The 16,465-nt window shown below is 48.6% G+C and overlaps 1 protein-coding gene across 3 annotated transcripts; it reads right to left on the bottom strand.

Annotated features, from left to right (window-relative positions):
* Positions 1-286: 286 nt before the first annotated feature.
* Positions 287-16,242, bottom strand: MIGA2 (mitoguardin 2). 3 transcript variants are annotated; one of them, XM_033077511.1, is made up of 16 exons: positions 16,146-16,242; positions 14,844-15,086; positions 14,051-14,261; positions 13,131-13,243; positions 11,048-11,159; positions 10,435-10,574; positions 8,891-9,008; positions 8,657-8,757; positions 8,069-8,184; positions 7,583-7,655; positions 7,281-7,367; positions 6,994-7,092; positions 6,475-6,609; positions 5,698-5,751; positions 4,619-4,735; positions 287-4,499 (listed from the first exon to the last, which is right to left on the bottom strand). In XM_033077511.1, exons 2-16 carry the CDS (start codon positions 14,937-14,939, stop codon positions 4,296-4,298), a joined length of 1,776 nt encoding a protein of 591 aa, XP_032933402.1. In that variant the 5' UTR covers positions 14,940-15,086; positions 16,146-16,242; the 3' UTR covers positions 287-4,295. The 3 variants fall into 3 exon arrangements, with proteins under 3 accessions (XP_032933402.1, XP_032933404.1, XP_032933403.1); XM_033077513.1 differs by having other exon boundaries at positions 14,051-14,246; positions 16,146-16,221; XM_033077512.2 differs by lacking the exon at positions 16,146-16,242 and adding an exon at positions 15,204-15,719.
* Between the last annotated feature and the right edge of the window lie 223 nt (positions 16,243-16,465).

Below are 16,465 nucleotides of genomic sequence, written 5' to 3'. Positions count from 1 at the left end.
ACAGTTTCCAACCACAGCTCAAAGGACAAGGAGTTATTTTGTTTACTTTATAGCCCACTTCATCTGTGGACTTGTCAGTAGACCCAGGAAGATTCCCCCATGCAATCAAACCCATTAAATTTACATTTAAACCTTTCAAGTCCCTCATTTTAGTCCTAGGAACAGCAAGCTTTGTTTGATACCATCACTAGCAGCAGATGTGCCACCACAACTGTCACCTAAATCAGAAACCAAAGACTGACTTTCTAGCATGTTTCACCAGGAAATTTAGGAAAAAAAACCACAATCATGAAGGAAAGTTTTATTTTACTTGTAATGCCCACATCCTAAGATTAAAGGTATCTTTTAAAAATTAGCTGCAAAGAAAAGGATAGAAGCAAAACAAGAACAGATTTTTACACCTTTAGGAAATCAAGAAAAAAATAGGCACAAGTTTACATTCATTAGTTTCAGATATGGCAGAGGAATGTTCTACTGAAGAGGGATAAAGAAAAATCCTGCTTTCCCACCTCCCTGTATGAGACAACACAAATCATGCTCTTCAAAGCCACACTGATCTTGTAGATACAGGCAGATTTTTCCTCATAATTTTTTTATTAATGTGCTTTAAAGATCATAAAGACCCTTCTAGAGCCATTTGGCATTGTCTCTACATACTTACTAAAATACCCAGGATGTACTTTAACCTCTGGTGAATCTTGTTACAACCTCCACATAAAAAATGAAAGGCATGCATATTTTAAATTCTGTTTAAGCATCAGACACTACTGAGGGATTTTATTTCATAGCTGCTAAGCCACCTTAAATCCCCATCAGTGCTAAAATCTTGCAAGTGTCAGCCCAGCATGATTTAACCCCTTGAGAATAAGAGTTCATCATAAAAAAGGTGAATGTCTCATCTCAAGGGATTCTACCCAAATATGCAGCTGCTACTAATACTGAAGAATTTCTGTTGCTAAACACAATATGCTGGGGAAGGGATTTTCTAGGGAATCTCAGGAAGCCAGAGGGCAGGCAGGTGTTCCACCAAACCCTTTAACTCTACCCTGCAATACAGGTGAGCACGAGAGTCACCTGTTGGGCTGGGCCCTGCTCTGGGTGGGATCAGTGGAAATCCAAAGGATTTGAACACAGCAAGTCCCTGACACCACTGCTCAGCCAGGGAACACTTCTTGCACAGGAACAGCTCCTGCCAACCCACTGATCCTTGAAGTTCCCTTCAGAGGCTGCAGACACCTTTCTGCCTTTCCTCCCAAGCTACACTGGGACTGGGGAGGGACAAAAAGCAGCGATGAGTGAGGGGGAGGTGCAGAGAAGCTAAACATCCATCCCAGTAAAGATAAAACCAGTTTGTCTCAGCAAACATCCTCAGCTGGTGCAGGACCAAGTCACTGCTGGTGGGAAAAGGCGGAGAACTCGACCTTCAAGAAGCTCTGGATGTTCCTGAGGCAGATTCCTCTTTACCTTCACTGGGAGGGCTGTCTAACCTACTTGAAATAAAGGCTAAGGAAAAGCATCAAGCTGTAATAAAACAATCTTTCTTCATTTGATTGATTAGGAATTTACAATTTCTCAGCTTAAAAAGCCGCAGTGCAAGTTAGTGTTTGCTTCAGGGGGACCCTGTTTCAGTATCCTCTCCTGCAAGGATGCAAGAGCCCAAAGTCAGCCACCAGTGTTCTTGTCTGTTCACAAAACAGGCAGGCTGCCCAAGCACTGAGGCCAAAGACACTCAAAATAGTAAATAAATACACATAAAACAACACTAAAAATGAGAATTTAACAGCACTAATCGTTTAGAATTACAGTCCATCTCATTATATTAATCTTCACATTTTAGCATCTTTTTAACCACCATACAAAAGCTGCTGAAGTTACTTTCTTCTAAACCAGCCCTATAAGAGCACAAAGCACTATCAACATCATTTTTTTGGCAAAGTAACTTGCTTTCAGAATATACCATACTTTCAAATCACAGTTTACATGTAGCAGGTGTGTCACGCTAATACAACATCCTCCATTTCTTCTCTTCCTTCTCACTGCCAGGAGCAAGACACCTCAGAGACCTTTCCTATTTTCAACCGCTGTCCCTTAAATCCTCATAACAGTTTATTCCACGCAGCCTCATTTGGGCAGCTGCTCCTAATTTCTGCCTCAGCATTGTCCTGTTTATTGCATTAATCTGGTTTCCAGGATAAGCCACATCAGTCTGATGTGCTTACAGAGCACCAGATGTTACTGCGCTCTACACGCACCCCCCTGCAAACATCAGAACATTTCAAGGAATCACAGAACCACAGAATGGGTCAGGTTGGAAGGAACCACAGTGGGTCAATCTGGTCCCACCTCCCTGCTCAGGGAGGGTGTCCCTAGAACACATGGCACAGCACATTTCTCTGCTCCTTTTACGTCCTCCTGTTTACTTTTTTTCTCTGTTTACTTCCTTCCTGCTTTTACCAGCAGAATCCACATTAGATATCTGAAGAGGAAGAAAGCATTTGTATTCTCCAAGCCCACGCACTGACTTTCCACTCATATGGAAATTCCAGATTCTTACATATTTTTTCCACTTGCAAAAATAGTCCGGGTAAGCCTTGTGTCTTTCACCCAGAACAGGCACAAGGGGTAACTAATCAGCCTGGAACAAAAACAGTGAGCCTTATGTTTTTGTGGAAATCCTGAAGACCTCCTCATTCCGAGGGTTGGACTTGGACCTAATATGTGGACTGAAACAGAAGGCATAGGCTGGATCTCTACTTTTATCTGTGGTGTTGCACACACAGAAGACTCAGCAAATCATTGCAAACCTCACACAAAAGCCAGGACTGCCTCAAGTCAATGGCGTGAAGCTGAGAGAGGTTAGAACCTCGGGAGAGGTTAGGATGGATATCAGGAAAAGGTTTTCTACCCAGAGGGTAGTTGGACACTGAACAGGCTCTTCAGGGAAGCAGTCACAGCACCAAGCCTGACAGAGTTCAAGAAGTTTGCACAACTCCCTCAGCACGTGGTGGGAATGTTGGGGTGTCCTGTACAGAGACACAAGTTGGACTCAATCCTGATGTGTCCCTTCCAACTCAGCATATTCTGTTATTCTGTGATCTTTATGATTCACTAAGTGCAGCACTCTCCACTGCTGCTCTCCTACACGAGTATCCAACTCAGCTCACATCCCAAGGCAGCCAGATTCCAGGTGCTGGCTGTCAGGATCACAGCATTTGAGAAGCACAACCATACACACACACATTTGATCATTACCCAAGATTATGCTGTATTTCTTAGAACTGACAGACTTTAAAGAGCCATTTCCTCTCTAGAAGCTTGATCCCAGCTCTTCAACTATCTGCACACATAACCTCACATCCAGCATCTACACCTCTCACTACCCTGTGCACAACAGCAATAGGCACCACTTTATTACCCTTTCCCCCTGTTTGTACACACTCCACACCTCCTACCCTGCAAAAGCTGCTGCTGGCTCATTCTGAAATCCAGCAAGGCACTTTGATGGATGTCAAAGACTTTGTGCAAGCACAGGCAGAATGCAAATCCCCTCCTCTCACACTAACCTGCCTTAGGGGCCAACACAGACCTCAGCAACCTCCTAAGCAAGGATGACCAGGACACAGAGCTTGTCATCTGGTCTGCAAAGAGCAGCAATACCAAGGGAACAGACCCATTTCCCTAGAGCTTCAGACTGCTTACAGAAGTCTGCATTTTACTTCAGTGCTTTACAGAACTATTTCTTCCCCCCCAGGAAATAAATCTTTGCTAGTCACATTGAGTATGTTATCACACTTAAGGTAAAAATCAGCAGTAATTAATGTCTGTTGGAACACAACAGAGAAGAACAGTAATAAAAATCCCAAAGCAAGCAAAGCCTCCTTGAGAAGCTAATGGTCAAGTGGAGAATTTACCAGTGATTTTCCTGTTCCCACACATCGTAAACGTCAGGGATTCACCTCCCAGAAAACACAAAGGCAAAACAGGTACAAGCATTGCCCTGCTCAAGAGAATGGGGCAAAAATCTGGGCCCAGGAAGTTCAGGACACAATGTATATAGGAAACATTGAAAGTAATAATAATGACAGGAAGGTGGAACAAAGAAGAAAGTCAAACCATAAGTTGGCAAGTGGTCCTGGATCCATCCCAGCAAACACTACTGGCTACAAAAAGCAGAAGGTCCCGCCAGACTGCTGAGTGTTCACATAGTCTCGCTGCCACCGCTGCGCTTTGCAGGTAGTTTTAACCATCTCTGGGAGGAAAAGGTCCTTGTACAAAAGTGTTTCCCTCCACTGCCATCAGATGAGCTCGTCCTTCAGCAGCTCTGTTTCCCCAGGAAGCGTGCCGTTCATCTCGGGGGAAGTCTCGGTGCCCAGGTATCCCAGCAGGATCTCGCTGCGCCGCCGCGACAGCTGCAGGATGTCCTCTGCCAGCAGCTGCACTGTGGTGTACCTCACGATGTCAAAGTCAAACATGTCCTTCAGGTACTGCACGATCTGGTGCTGCAAGACAAGGAAGGTTTGCAGTCAGACCTCTCCACCTGCTGCTACCACCCACCAAGGGCACACAGCAGCAGCTGTAAGGAGTCCCACACACATGAGGTACAGAAAAACCACCTCACCTTGAAGAAACTGCAGACTTCAGATAGCTGCTGCTTGGGCCCCAGAAAACCAAAGGCTAGAACAGGACTGACATGCTCCGATACGGAGTAGAAATGAGAGATAAAACCATCTGGTACCTGTCACAGGGAAGGACATAATTAGTTGGTCTTCATTCTCAGACAGAATTAGCATCTTATTCCATATTAGCCACCAACTTCCCTGCCAGAAAGCTTCAGTAACTGAAGTTAAGAGCTATTTGGAACATCTCTTCCTGCAAAACTACATTTATCTTTCAGCTCCCTTGAAGGATGACTAGAGCTCTTTATCTTCATGTTTCTAACTGCTATTTCAAGAGGAAAATGAACAGAAGAAAATGAAAAGCAATCACCAGCCAGCCTTTATAGCCTCTATTTATAATTTGCTGACCAAGCCAGGAAAGGACATGCAAATATCCAAGGCAGAGCTACTGCATGACAGCACCAGTGGAGCTTCCAGTGCTCTCATTTCTCTCTGTGCCATCTCAGGAGCCAAACCCTGTCACACCAGCTGGCTGTGGGATCGAGCTGAAAACCTGCCAGGGGCCACAGACCCTGTGGCAAAACCAGGGTTGTGAAGTTGTGGCTTCCTGTTCCCCTGCTCCAGAAACTGGTCTGCTGTGATACTTTAGGAAGTCACAGATTTAAGTGAAACTCATCTAGGAATGGCTAATTAGCATCAGCACTGGGGAGTGGAGCAGTGCCTGAACCATTCCTTTTGCTGCCAGCAAGGAAAGCACAACTCAGGAGCAGTCCCTTGTTGCTTGGGGTCTGTGGCCATTCCTACAGTATTGTGAGCAGGGAGAGGGAATACCAGACAGGCAACACTGTCATTTGAATCCTCACATTAAGAAAAAGGGAGAATAAACTCAGACTGGTTCAGTAAAATACTGACACAGCACTGGAGCAGTGACTGCAGGACCCCAGGGCTCTAAAGCATCACAAAGAATGTGACTCTGTTCAGTCTTCTACCACTTAAGATTTTGCACTTTGTCAAGATCTATGTGTTCTCTTTTCAACCTCAAATACATTAGATTCTTCCCCTTTGGATTAATTTTGCTTACCATCAGAAGCCTCCTTTTTGCTTTCAGAACTGACCAGCAAGCAGTTGCTAGAGCCTACAATTAACAGAGACAGCCCATTAGTTACTGGAATTATTTAAAAAACCCAAAGTTTACCTACACATTGTCATCAAAGCTGTCACTCTTTTGTGCCAACAACTCTAAAATGACAAAATTGAAGCAAACTAGAAGCAGATTTAGCCACTTCAGATCCATTCCAGAGAAGCCAAAGGGTTTTTGAAGATGGTTAATATGATCTGACATAGCTGCCCAACAGCCCAGGATCCCCTGTAAGCAGACAGCTGTTATAAAGTGTCATTTTACTCTCAATCTATCAAACCAATCAGTCTTAAAAATACAGCTGGGGGACAGAACTAAAGGAAAGCTTTGCAATTTGAGCTTCAGGATCTGCTGAGGTACTGCCACAATGAATGGCCACATACTAAAATCCACATATTTCTCCCTGCATTTTGGCCCTTTTATTCTCATAATTTTTTTTTAATTTTCATAAAAATAGGTGCTGTCATCTTTTAACATCTCCATGGCATCACTGATAAAGGCCCCTAGAGCCATGAGTCTGGTTGCCAACCAGACCCTTCCAAAATAAGGAAAGCTTTCCCATAAACAATTTCTGTGCACAAGAAGACTGTTGTTTAGAGCTTCAGGAAAGCGTGGCATTAATAAAGAGAGGATTCAGCTCAGCTGGGAAAGATGAGGTTATGCTCTTTTCTGGCCTTGGCACTGATGTCCCACCCACAGCAGCCCTCCCATCTCACGCACCGTCTCCTTGAAGCTGTCCGACAGCCAGCGGTTGCGCAGCACAGCCAGCACCGAGGAGGGAGGGTTCTCCAGATCCTCAAAAGCATCCATGAGGATGAAGTCCAGCACAATGTCAAAGAAGCTCATGCACACCACCTGTCAGGGAGCAGAACAGTCAGTAAAGGGAGCAGGTTCTCTTTGGAGCAGGTTCTATAAAGAGAGACCAGCTCCTTTGGTTTGAAGCAAGATGTAACAAGCTGAAGTCAATGGAATTGTATTTCCACAGCAGGTCTGTCACTCCTGGCCATTCCCACATATGCATTACAATACAATCACAGTGGCTTGGCTTGTAAGGGACTTTAAAACCATCCAGTTCCACCCCCTGCCATGGGCAGGGACACCTTCCATTAAACCAGATTGCTTCAAGCCCCATCCAGCCCGGCCTTGAGCACTTTCAGGGATGGGAATTCTAAAACCTCCCTGGGCAAGGATTATCCTCCAACTCCTCTGTGACTCTGTAAAGATAATGTCTTTACCAACCCCTCTTCCCTCGAGCTCCTGCTGAGTGGTGGGCCAGGTCTCTTGCTTCAAGGCATAACGCAGCATCTCCTCGTAGCTTTCCAGGAAAGCTTTGGGATTCTGGGAGAGCAGACAAACAAAACACAAGTTCAACTACTTGGATATGAGCTGACATGCACATCACAGTAGTCAGCAGCATGCAGATGAAGTTTTCTTCTTCCAACACACTGGACAAACTCTGAGTTGGGATGGAGGAACAAATATCCCTGTGCTCAAGACATGGCTTAGCTGTTACACAAACTTCCTACCTTTTCAGCTTTTGTCATCAGTCCTATCACCATCTGCTTCCCAACCTCCCCAAAAAACAGCTGATTGCTTTCATCCTCCAGCAGCTCCTGCAAAGGGAACACAGATGTCTCCTGTGAGCAGATACACACCCTCAAATTCTGAGTTGGTAGAAAATAAAAAGGGCAGGACATGAAGCAGTGCAGTGCTGCACACACCAGTGTCATTAAACTTTAATATGCTGGAATCTAGGAAACTAAACTGCCCTCTCCAGGAACATGCTGCCATGTGCCAGGGAAACCCAGGAGCCTGGAGCCGTTCTCACCTGGAATGCCTGCCTGACACAGTGCAGCTTTGCCAGGAAATCCTCGTCACTGTAGCAGCCAAGGAGCTCTGTCCTAGATGGAAAGGGGAAGAATTGTGTAAATTCCAGTTCTGATATTGGTGTTCCTACAACTATGATCCTGTAAAAACAAAAAACTGAATTCCCAGTCTGTGCACAGGAGAAAACAACAGTCACATTCCCTTTATCCAGCTCCCTGGGGGAACAGAGCACCTCTGCCAGGTGGGTACAGGACTACCCCAGCTCCCAGAACAGTCACACTTCCTATCACTAACCTCCTGAGACAATTACTCTTTCTTAACATGAGTCCCTAAAATCTGGGGATAATTCCATAGCAATACCAAACCAGCAGGAAGGATGCTGTGATTTTACAACCCCAAAGGGTTACTCTGGTTATGGGGGTGCTCTAAGGCAGAAGATGTGTTCACAGAGCCCCAGGGACACAAGGTCCCACAGCCCCCTCTTCACCTCAGCGTCCGGCACGCCACCTTCCCTTCTTTCACCAACTGCAGAGCTTCTTCGTATGCTGCCACTGGCTTGGAGAGGTGGAATGGCATTTTCTCAAAGGGGAGACAGTCAAAGAGCTGCAGAGGTAACAAGAGATGTGGGAAGAACAAAATGAGCTCATTAAGTATTTGCAAATACACAAGTGACTGCACACAACCAAGGTGGGCCTCCTTCAAAGTTTGTCAGTGACAATGGTTTCATGCAGAGATATTTCTTTTTTCACCAAAAGCTATCTCAGCTCTGACACTGCTCAATATTCCATAAAAGTTACACCACCAAGCCATTTTACATTAGATAACAGCACTTTCCTAGCTGTTATGGCATGTTTTCTGCAGTAGGTAAGAAGTACTGGTTGGAAACACCTGCACCATCCCCCTCATTAAAATCTTTTCCAAAAAAGAAAAGATTTCATCCATCATGAACCTCCCAGCCTGGGGCTGTTACTCTGTGTTTGATCATCTTCCTCTCCCAAGATGTGTTTGGCTCTGCTGCCTTTGTGCTTTCCCTCCAAGCCACTGGGCTGTGACACAGAGCTGCCACTTCAGTCACCTCTGCTGCAGAGAAGAAGGAATCCTCTGAAGCTGAGCTGTCCTCGTCATCCGTGCGCAGCCGCAGGGACCCATCCGCCAGCGGGAGCATCAAAGTCTTCTCTGGAGGACAGAAAGAAGCCACATGTGTTGGAATTCATGGACTCTTCCACTCCCACTTTGCACTCCTCCTTTGCCTGGCTTACAGAAAAGACACAAAACCAGGCAGAAAATTGGCATTTTACTGCAGCCCTACCCAGATCCAGCAGCACGCTGTCCGACGGGAGAGAGGAGCCAAACTCCTCCTGGAGGTGGTAGGCTCGGTGCAAGAGGGACTCCAGCTTCTCAGCAAACTCCCTTTTCTGGGACTCCTCCTGGAACACACATAAATGTCACCCTTAGTTGGTCAGCTGGGCACAGACAGATTGGACAGCACAAATACGGCAGGAAATTTTCAGTAAAAATGGGATTTGCAGTCTGCAGATTAAATGATTAAAAATAAAAAGAGAGAGGAGTCATTAATCCTACAATGCAGCTAATAATGCACGGGGAAGGAAGCTTCTACAGAGCCTACTCAAACCCTCTGGCTTTTGAGCTTCACAATTTTGTTTTCCTGTTAAAAAAAGAAGAAAGAACTAAAGAAGTTTAACCTGCCACCCAGAAAAACAGGTATTTTAATAAGTTACACACCACTTAAATCTCCTGCCTTTTGACTTTTAGCCTGACTTCCAGGAGAAATCACATCAGGAAACCTGTGCTGAATATAACAGGATATCCAGAACTGGGTAACAGAATATTTAGATTAAGGTGCTGGGCATAAGCAAAGTTTGCTGTAAGCAACACAGGAGGAAGAAAAACAAAAAGGTGTGGGGAAAACAAGACTTAAAAAGCATCCTGCCTTCATGCCCTTATGTTTGCATGAGTATCTCACCCAGAAGACAGAAGCATTAACAAGAAGTACAAAATCTATTTTCATAATGAATCAACCAGCTTTAAGGCAGTTTTAGAAACACTCCAGGACCCTTCAAGGAGAGCCAACAACAACAGAATCCAGATTTGACTTGGATAAATATTATCCAGCACAAAAGACAAATGTCCCACATACTTACTACACCAGACTCTGTTTACAAAAGGCTGGGAACACTTTTTTTTCCCAGTGAGAACTCCTGGAAAGTTGGGAGTTCAGCTCCTTTCACAGCCCTGAGTTACAGCACATTTTTTAGCTTTATGGCTGTCACTGAGCCATTCTAGTTTAGATCTCCTTTAACACAGCTCTTCCCTGCATAGTCCTCAAGTCCCAGACAGCAAGGGGCTGTCCTAAAATCCTGTTTTCTGTAGCTGCAGAGGCTGAGTGAGGTACACATCTCCTGCAGGAACCGGGGCCATACCAGCTCCTACCAAATTACCACACACAGAGCTGGGCTCTGCTCTCCACCCAGCTCCCAGAAGTGTTCAGTGACCACCAAGATCTCCATTTTAAATGCATTAAAAAGTTACAGAGACAACACTGGCAGCCAAAGCAGTGCTGCATTCATCAGAGCCTCTCCTCTGTGCCACAGGAGGATGTGTGACAGTGAGTGACACAAGGCTGGAAGGTGGATGGAAACGCTGGGGAATGAGGGGGCGAGACGTATTAAAAAGAGAAAGAAATTAAAAACACCCACTCCCATTGCATAAGGAAGCTGCAGATACAGACAGCTCTTAAACAGAGTCTGGCCTGACTCTGCCCTTAATTTGCTCTCCTTTTAACCTCCCACTGTTTACTGCTTCCAGGCTGGCCTTCCAGCATGTGGGACCTACCTCTGAAATGTTCTCAGACATGCTCTCCTGCTGTTTCCTGCTGTCCCAGGGCACAGGGGTGCTGGTACAAGCACTGTCCCTCTGCCTGATGCTCAGTGCCTGTTCCCATTTCTGCAGGGCCTCCTCAAACAGCTCCATGCCTGGAAACCCAACCAAACACTGGCTGTGAGAGTCCCAGGGCACACAGGAACAAAGAGATACAGGATGAGTCTCTGCTCACTCAGACAAGCCAGAAAAGAGGGAAATCCCTCCCCAACAGAAAAAATGAACATATCCTATTTCTTTCCTGTTTAAATATGGGTTTTTTTGGATTAGAAGGAGAACATCCCCAAACTGGCTAAAGCATCATCCCTGTTACTGCCAAAATAGTGTTCTCTGCACAAGATGAGTCTGTTGCTCAAGAACAGTATTTTGGAAGTAAATTATTCACTGACAACAAAAAGTTTGTTTTTTTTTTAAGAGCAAATGGGATTTTTATTCAAACTTAAGCTGAGAAGGGAAGGGAACTTTCTGTTGGAGCTCTACATTGAGCTGCTGATGCTCTGTGTCAATTCTCATCCCCTTCTTGCTCTCACAGTGATAACAACCCCCAGAGCAATGTTACCCTGCTTACCTTGAACATAGAGGCTTTCTGCACTGGAATCACCAATGGCTCCAGCATCTCCCATTGCCTGGGCCTCCCACATCCCTGGGGGTACTGGACTGGAGGAATTGACTGCCACCATCTGCAGGAAAGGAGCAGAGGGCACTAAATGCCTTTTGAATTCTCTTCAGGTAAGAACAAACAAACACCACCAGCCTTCAGCAAAAAGGCATTTTCCCTCCCCATGTTTGCCCTTGTGTTCCCCTGTATTGATGAGCACTAAAAGGAGAGCGCTGATGGAGGAAACAGCCCAGGAAAGCTCCAAAGCAATCCCTAGAAAGGCAGCAGGATTCTGATGGAAAGCTCATGTCAGCCCCAGCTGCCTGTACAAAAACCACTGGAGGCAGCAATGTAGCAAGCACAGTCCAAACAAAAGAAACAGTTTCCCAGAAAAAATACAGCTGAGGTTTCCCAGAGGGCAAGGGGAATCCCCACTCTCCTCTTTGTAACCAGACTCTCTCCTGGCAGGGCTGAGCTTGACAATCCACACAGCAGGGTCAGTTCAGCTTCCTCCAATTTCACACCAGGACATCGATGTCTGCTAAAGTCTGACCCAATAAAGTGCTGGATTCAACACTATCAGACCAGTGTTTGCCTGTGGCTTACAGAAGGATGTCCAAACATGAGCCTGGTACTAAAAAAAAGCTACAATAATCAGCTGACAGATGAATTTCTACCCTGCCTCCATTGATCAATCCCTGTGGAGTGTTAATAAATCACCTTGAGATCCTGAACTGCAAATCATCAGTTCACTGCTGCCAATTTACTTACTGGATGGCAAAGAGGAGCATAAAACCTGGCAAAACCTGCAGCTGTGCAAAGCATGAGCTGTTCTTCCACCAAGAAATATAAAAACTGTGAGTACAGGGTCAGCTCATCTGCACAGAAACAGGTGCCTCTCTGGGGGGAATTCCCCTCCCAGGCACCAGCAGTGGAAAAAGGTATTTATGGATTGCTTTTTATTTAAAGAGAAATAGAATTTCTGTGATACAAAATCTGGACAGCACCTGTGTGAACTGAGCAGCCAAGGGGGAATGACATGGATGTGAGACCCTGTGGAGGGGAAGGAGGCCAGAGCTGGACACAGGTTGGTGCTCAGGACACATCCCAGGACAGCCCAGCTCCCGGGAATGCTGAGCCTGCCCGGCACTGCCGCCTGCTGGAGACACACCTCGGCCAGCACCGATTTCGGCAACTCCTGCTGCTTTAGCTGTACTAAAAACAGCAACACCAGCACGAGCTGAGCAGTGCTGGCACCCACAGCTCCTTTCAAAGAGGTGATTTTCCCTCTCCCTGCCCCAGCATTGCCAAGCAGTTTCTGAGCCTGGGTGATGACAAGGAAAAGTTTTGCACAACTCACAGAGGTTCATCTGTGTCCCCCTGCTCCAACAGGATGTTAGCTCTGAGCAATGGGGATGTCAAAAAGGTCCTGAAGACACAAATGTTCCCAGTTTTGGTCTCACAAAAGGTGGATATAAGCACTGATGGCTTCTCCACCTGGTTAAGCCTGAATTACCTGCACTCACAGGGTGCTTTTAGGCTCTGGAGGAGGCAGAATGACTAGGCTGTGCTCTCACCCTGTGCTGTTTCCTGAACACAGCTATCAGATTTTGGTAGTTAATTTGGTTTTAAGAACAAAGCAAGCTTTGAGCAGCCCCAGCACAGAAGGGAGGGGCTGCTGGGCCACCCAAACCCCCACCATAGAGGGAAGCAAAGCTTCCCATTGCTCCCCACAGCTGTGAAACCCAGAAATAACCCTGCCTAACTCCCTGAGGAGACCACAGAGAGCTCCAAAGAATCCTGGCCATGTCCCACAGGAAATCCTTAGTGTGACTCCTCCTTGGCCAAAAACTGGCCAAGGAACCCTGGAGCTCCTGGCCACAAAAAATTGCTGCTCACAGGGAATTCCAGACACTCAGTGCAAGGTAAACATCAGAACCCACCCTACAATTACACTGCAATCTGTTCTGCTCCACAGGCCAGCCCAAGGACTCAGTGATCTTGTGACAGGTGTGTGCACTGACATCTCCCAGCCCTGCTGACAGGTCCTTACCGAGGCCAGGCTGTGGGAGGAACTGGAATGTTTGCTGGGCTCAATGGAGGAAATCCCGCTGAGTGTGTCATTGCTCTTGCTGCCAGGGCTCTGGACTCTCCTGCTGGAGTATCCTGCAGTTGGGAAGGTCACACAAAAACAGGATTTTAGATCCAGGTAACTACAGCAGGGAATGGGGGGAAGGACATCACCTTGTCCAGTGTAACAATGAATGGGCAAAGCAGTATCCAATACCTAGAATAAAGCACAGATCTCCTGTCTGCTCTGCTTTGCTCTGAGACTGGTGTCCTTGGGGACCTGAGGCTGAGGAATGGATTCACTGCTTATGGACAGCAAGTGGAAACAATCAAGCAAAAACTCCTCCACCTTCCCTCAGGACAGGCAGAACATGGACACTGCTCCCTTGATTTTCATGTTTCACCAAACAAATGCTTAATCCCTAAAGTGCTTTGCCGAGGGCCTGGGTCAGTCTCACCCCTAAAATCAGTGAGGAAGCTGCTCAGGTTTGGGAGTCACCACAGAGCTGGATGGACACTCCCAGCTGCCCAGCCTGGCTCAGGCCACCCTCCCCTCCCCTCAGCTGAGCACTGACATCATGAGATCAATGCACAACCAGGTCACTGCATGCCTGGGTTGTTATTGGGGCAGCCTGGTAATGTCCACAGGCTGCCTACAGGGAAGAGGATGGGAATGCAAACCTCAGGGAAAACATCAGGACACCTTTTGTTCACGAGGACTGCGAGCTCAGAGTCTCCCTTTGCTCCCCAAACCCTGTGGGGAGCTCACAGCACTGCCCCTCAGAATTCCCACTTCATTCCTCACCACAGCACTCCACAAATGGCTTTGCCTTCCTCTCCCCACACCTTCCCACACTCCCTGCACGACCTCCTTGAGGATTTTCCCCTTTTTGTGGGGCCAACCTTTCTTCACAGAGGAGACCCTCCTGGTTGGCAGGATGGGCACTGTGATCCCTCCTGGCTTGAAGCCACACTTGTCCGGAGCAATCTGCTTCTTCCGGCGGCGCCGCCGCTTCAGCTGGTGAGCTGCCAGAGCCAAGGCCACCGTCCCCAGGGCCGTGGCAAACAGCACCTTGCGCAGGCCTGGAGAGAGCCGCAGCTGAGAGAAGACAGACTTTAAACACAAAAGAAATGGAAGAGCAACAATGAAAAATCAATTTATTAAAAAAAATTAAATTTAAAAGCAGTGTAAAACATTAAACACCTTGGCTTTACCCTCCCACCCGTAAAACACGCCCCTGCTACGCAGCTAAGACACAGCATCAAAGAGACTGTGGAGCATCATTCTGACAGGACCTGGAGAATCTGGTCTCAATTCTCATTGCCAAAACACACTGCAAAATCTGCACACAGCCTGGGACAGATGCAATCCAGGTTACCCAAATTCAGCTCTGAAACCCTGGTGTGAAGCTGAGCTAAAACTGCTGAAGTGCTGCATCAGTACAAGCAGGGAACATATTATTAACATATTACTCTCCTTGAAAAGACAAGTCTTTTTTTAGCACCTTTGATGAAGAGAAAGATTGAACCTGGGTGTTCTCCTAGGGAGGGATGTGGGAAGCACTTTTCTCTCCTCTCTAAGCCCACTCAGAACAACTCTCTTAACCACCCCAAACTCCCCCTGCAATCCTCCAATCCCCCAGCACCACCCCATCGTGCCTCCATCTCACACAGACAACCTTTCCCACTCCTGTACCTGCCCAAAGGTGGTGTAAACGAACACGGGGATCTCTGCCACGGTCATTGCCAAGGCCTGCATGATGGACATTCCCTCTGTCCTTCGAAATGCCATGTCTGCTCGAGCACCTCGGCGCCTCCAGGAGCCACCACGGGGAAGGGCACTTGTGGATGCTGTGTGAGCTGCTCACAAAAGAATCCGACTTTTCCCTGGCATCTGGCTCAGAGTCCTGGAGCTGGCCTTCATCCAACAATCCTCCTCCTGTGGGAAGAGGGGGGAAATCAGGTGAGTGAGGGGAGCACACGTCCTGCTCCTCCCTGCCCTTCACAAAACACACACCAGCTCACTTGGAGCAGCGAATATAAAATATCTCCTCACCAGCAGCAGCCTTTCCTTTGCTTGTCCTACCAGCCACGGGGACAGATTCCCAAACTGCTCCACAGCAGCAGCACCCTGGGATTTGACAGCTCCCAGAGATTTCTACATATACCAGACCTGGCTGCACATGGCTGGAGGGATTTTGTTTGCAATCCCCATACAAAAAAAAGTCCCAGTTATCCCAAATGACTATACACACGCTTTCGTTGCCAAAACTCTGCTTTCACACAGTTTTCTGCGCATCACAGCCCTGCTCAAGAAGCACCAACCAAAGGGGGTTTGCCCAGGAGGATTCAGTGCTGGGGGATGTGTTCACTTCAAGGACAGAGCGACCCTGTGTGACCCTGCTGTGTGACCCTGCTGTGTGACACAGCCCTGCCCCGCAGCACCCATGGAATGTTCTCCGGAGCCCGCAGGGACCGGGCACCGGGCACGGGCTCTCCCCGCAAGGTTAAACACAACGGCCCGGCCGCAGCAGAGATGCGAAGAGCGAAGTGCAGGGAATTCCGGGCACAGAAAGCAGCGTGGGGTTACCGTACCGGGACAGGGAGAACAGGCACCAGAGTATCCATCTCCCCCCAGCCCTGCCCGCCGTGGGGCCCGGCGCCCACCGGGGGTTCGACCCACGGGACCCCCGCACCTGCACTGCAGCAGCTGGGCCCGGCAGGAGAGGCTCCCGCACCCCCGCAGCATCCCCGCACCCCCGACATCCCCCCAGCGCCCTCGGCTGCCTCGCACCCCTGCTCCATCCGCGGGCCCCTGCCTTCATTCACCCCCGGGGCATCCCCGCCGCCCCCGCACCCTCGGCGCCTCCCGCCCCCATGACCGGCTTCAGCTGGGGGTCCCCGGCTCGGCGCTCCCCTTCGCTTCACCCCCCCACCCAGAGATGGTGCGGCCCGGCGGGCCCGGCCCCCGCGAGCGGGCGCGGGCGGCACCACTCACCGCGGCGGGGGGGGCGCGCGGCCCCGCTCGGCGCCCTGTCCCCGCGCCGCGCGCCATGGCCGCGGAAGGGCAGCGTCTCCTTCCCCCGCGCCGCAGCCCACCCCGCCGGGGGCGGGGCCACGCCGAGACCCCGCCCTTCTCCCATTTCAACCAATCAGAGCGGAGATGCGCCCGCCGCCGCGCCAATCGGAACGTGCCCGGCTCGGGGATGCGGCGGCGAGCGCGGCGGAGCGGGAAGGGAAGGGGCGGGGAGCGCGGCGCGAGCTCCTATTGGCGGGCGCTGACAGCTCCCCCGCCGCCGCCGCCGCGCTTAAAGGGGC

This window comes from Catharus ustulatus, chromosome 21, assembly GCF_009819885.2.
Source record: "Catharus ustulatus isolate bCatUst1 chromosome 21, bCatUst1.pri.v2, whole genome shotgun sequence".
Taxonomy (NCBI): domain Eukaryota; kingdom Metazoa; phylum Chordata; class Aves; order Passeriformes; family Turdidae; genus Catharus; species Catharus ustulatus.
The sequence above is the reverse complement of the archived record's forward strand: the minus strand, read 5'-3'. Positions and strand labels throughout refer to the sequence as shown.

What these genes read in the sequence shown, in the direction of transcription:
- MIGA2 (XM_033077511.1), bottom strand. Translation starts at nt 14,939, where the DNA reads ATGGCATTTCGAAGGACAGAGGGAATGTCCATCATGCAGGCCTTGGCA. An exon ending in GTGTCAGGCAGGCATTCCAG is followed by an intron (nt 7,368 to 7,582) that starts GTGAGAACGGCT and finishes TTCCCTTTGCAG; the next exon opens with GAGCTGCTGGAGGATGAAAG. An exon ending in CAAAAAGGAGGCTTCTGATG is followed by an intron (nt 4,736 to 5,697) that starts GTAAGCAAAATT and finishes TCCCTGTGACAG; the next exon opens with GTACCAGATGGTTTTATCTC.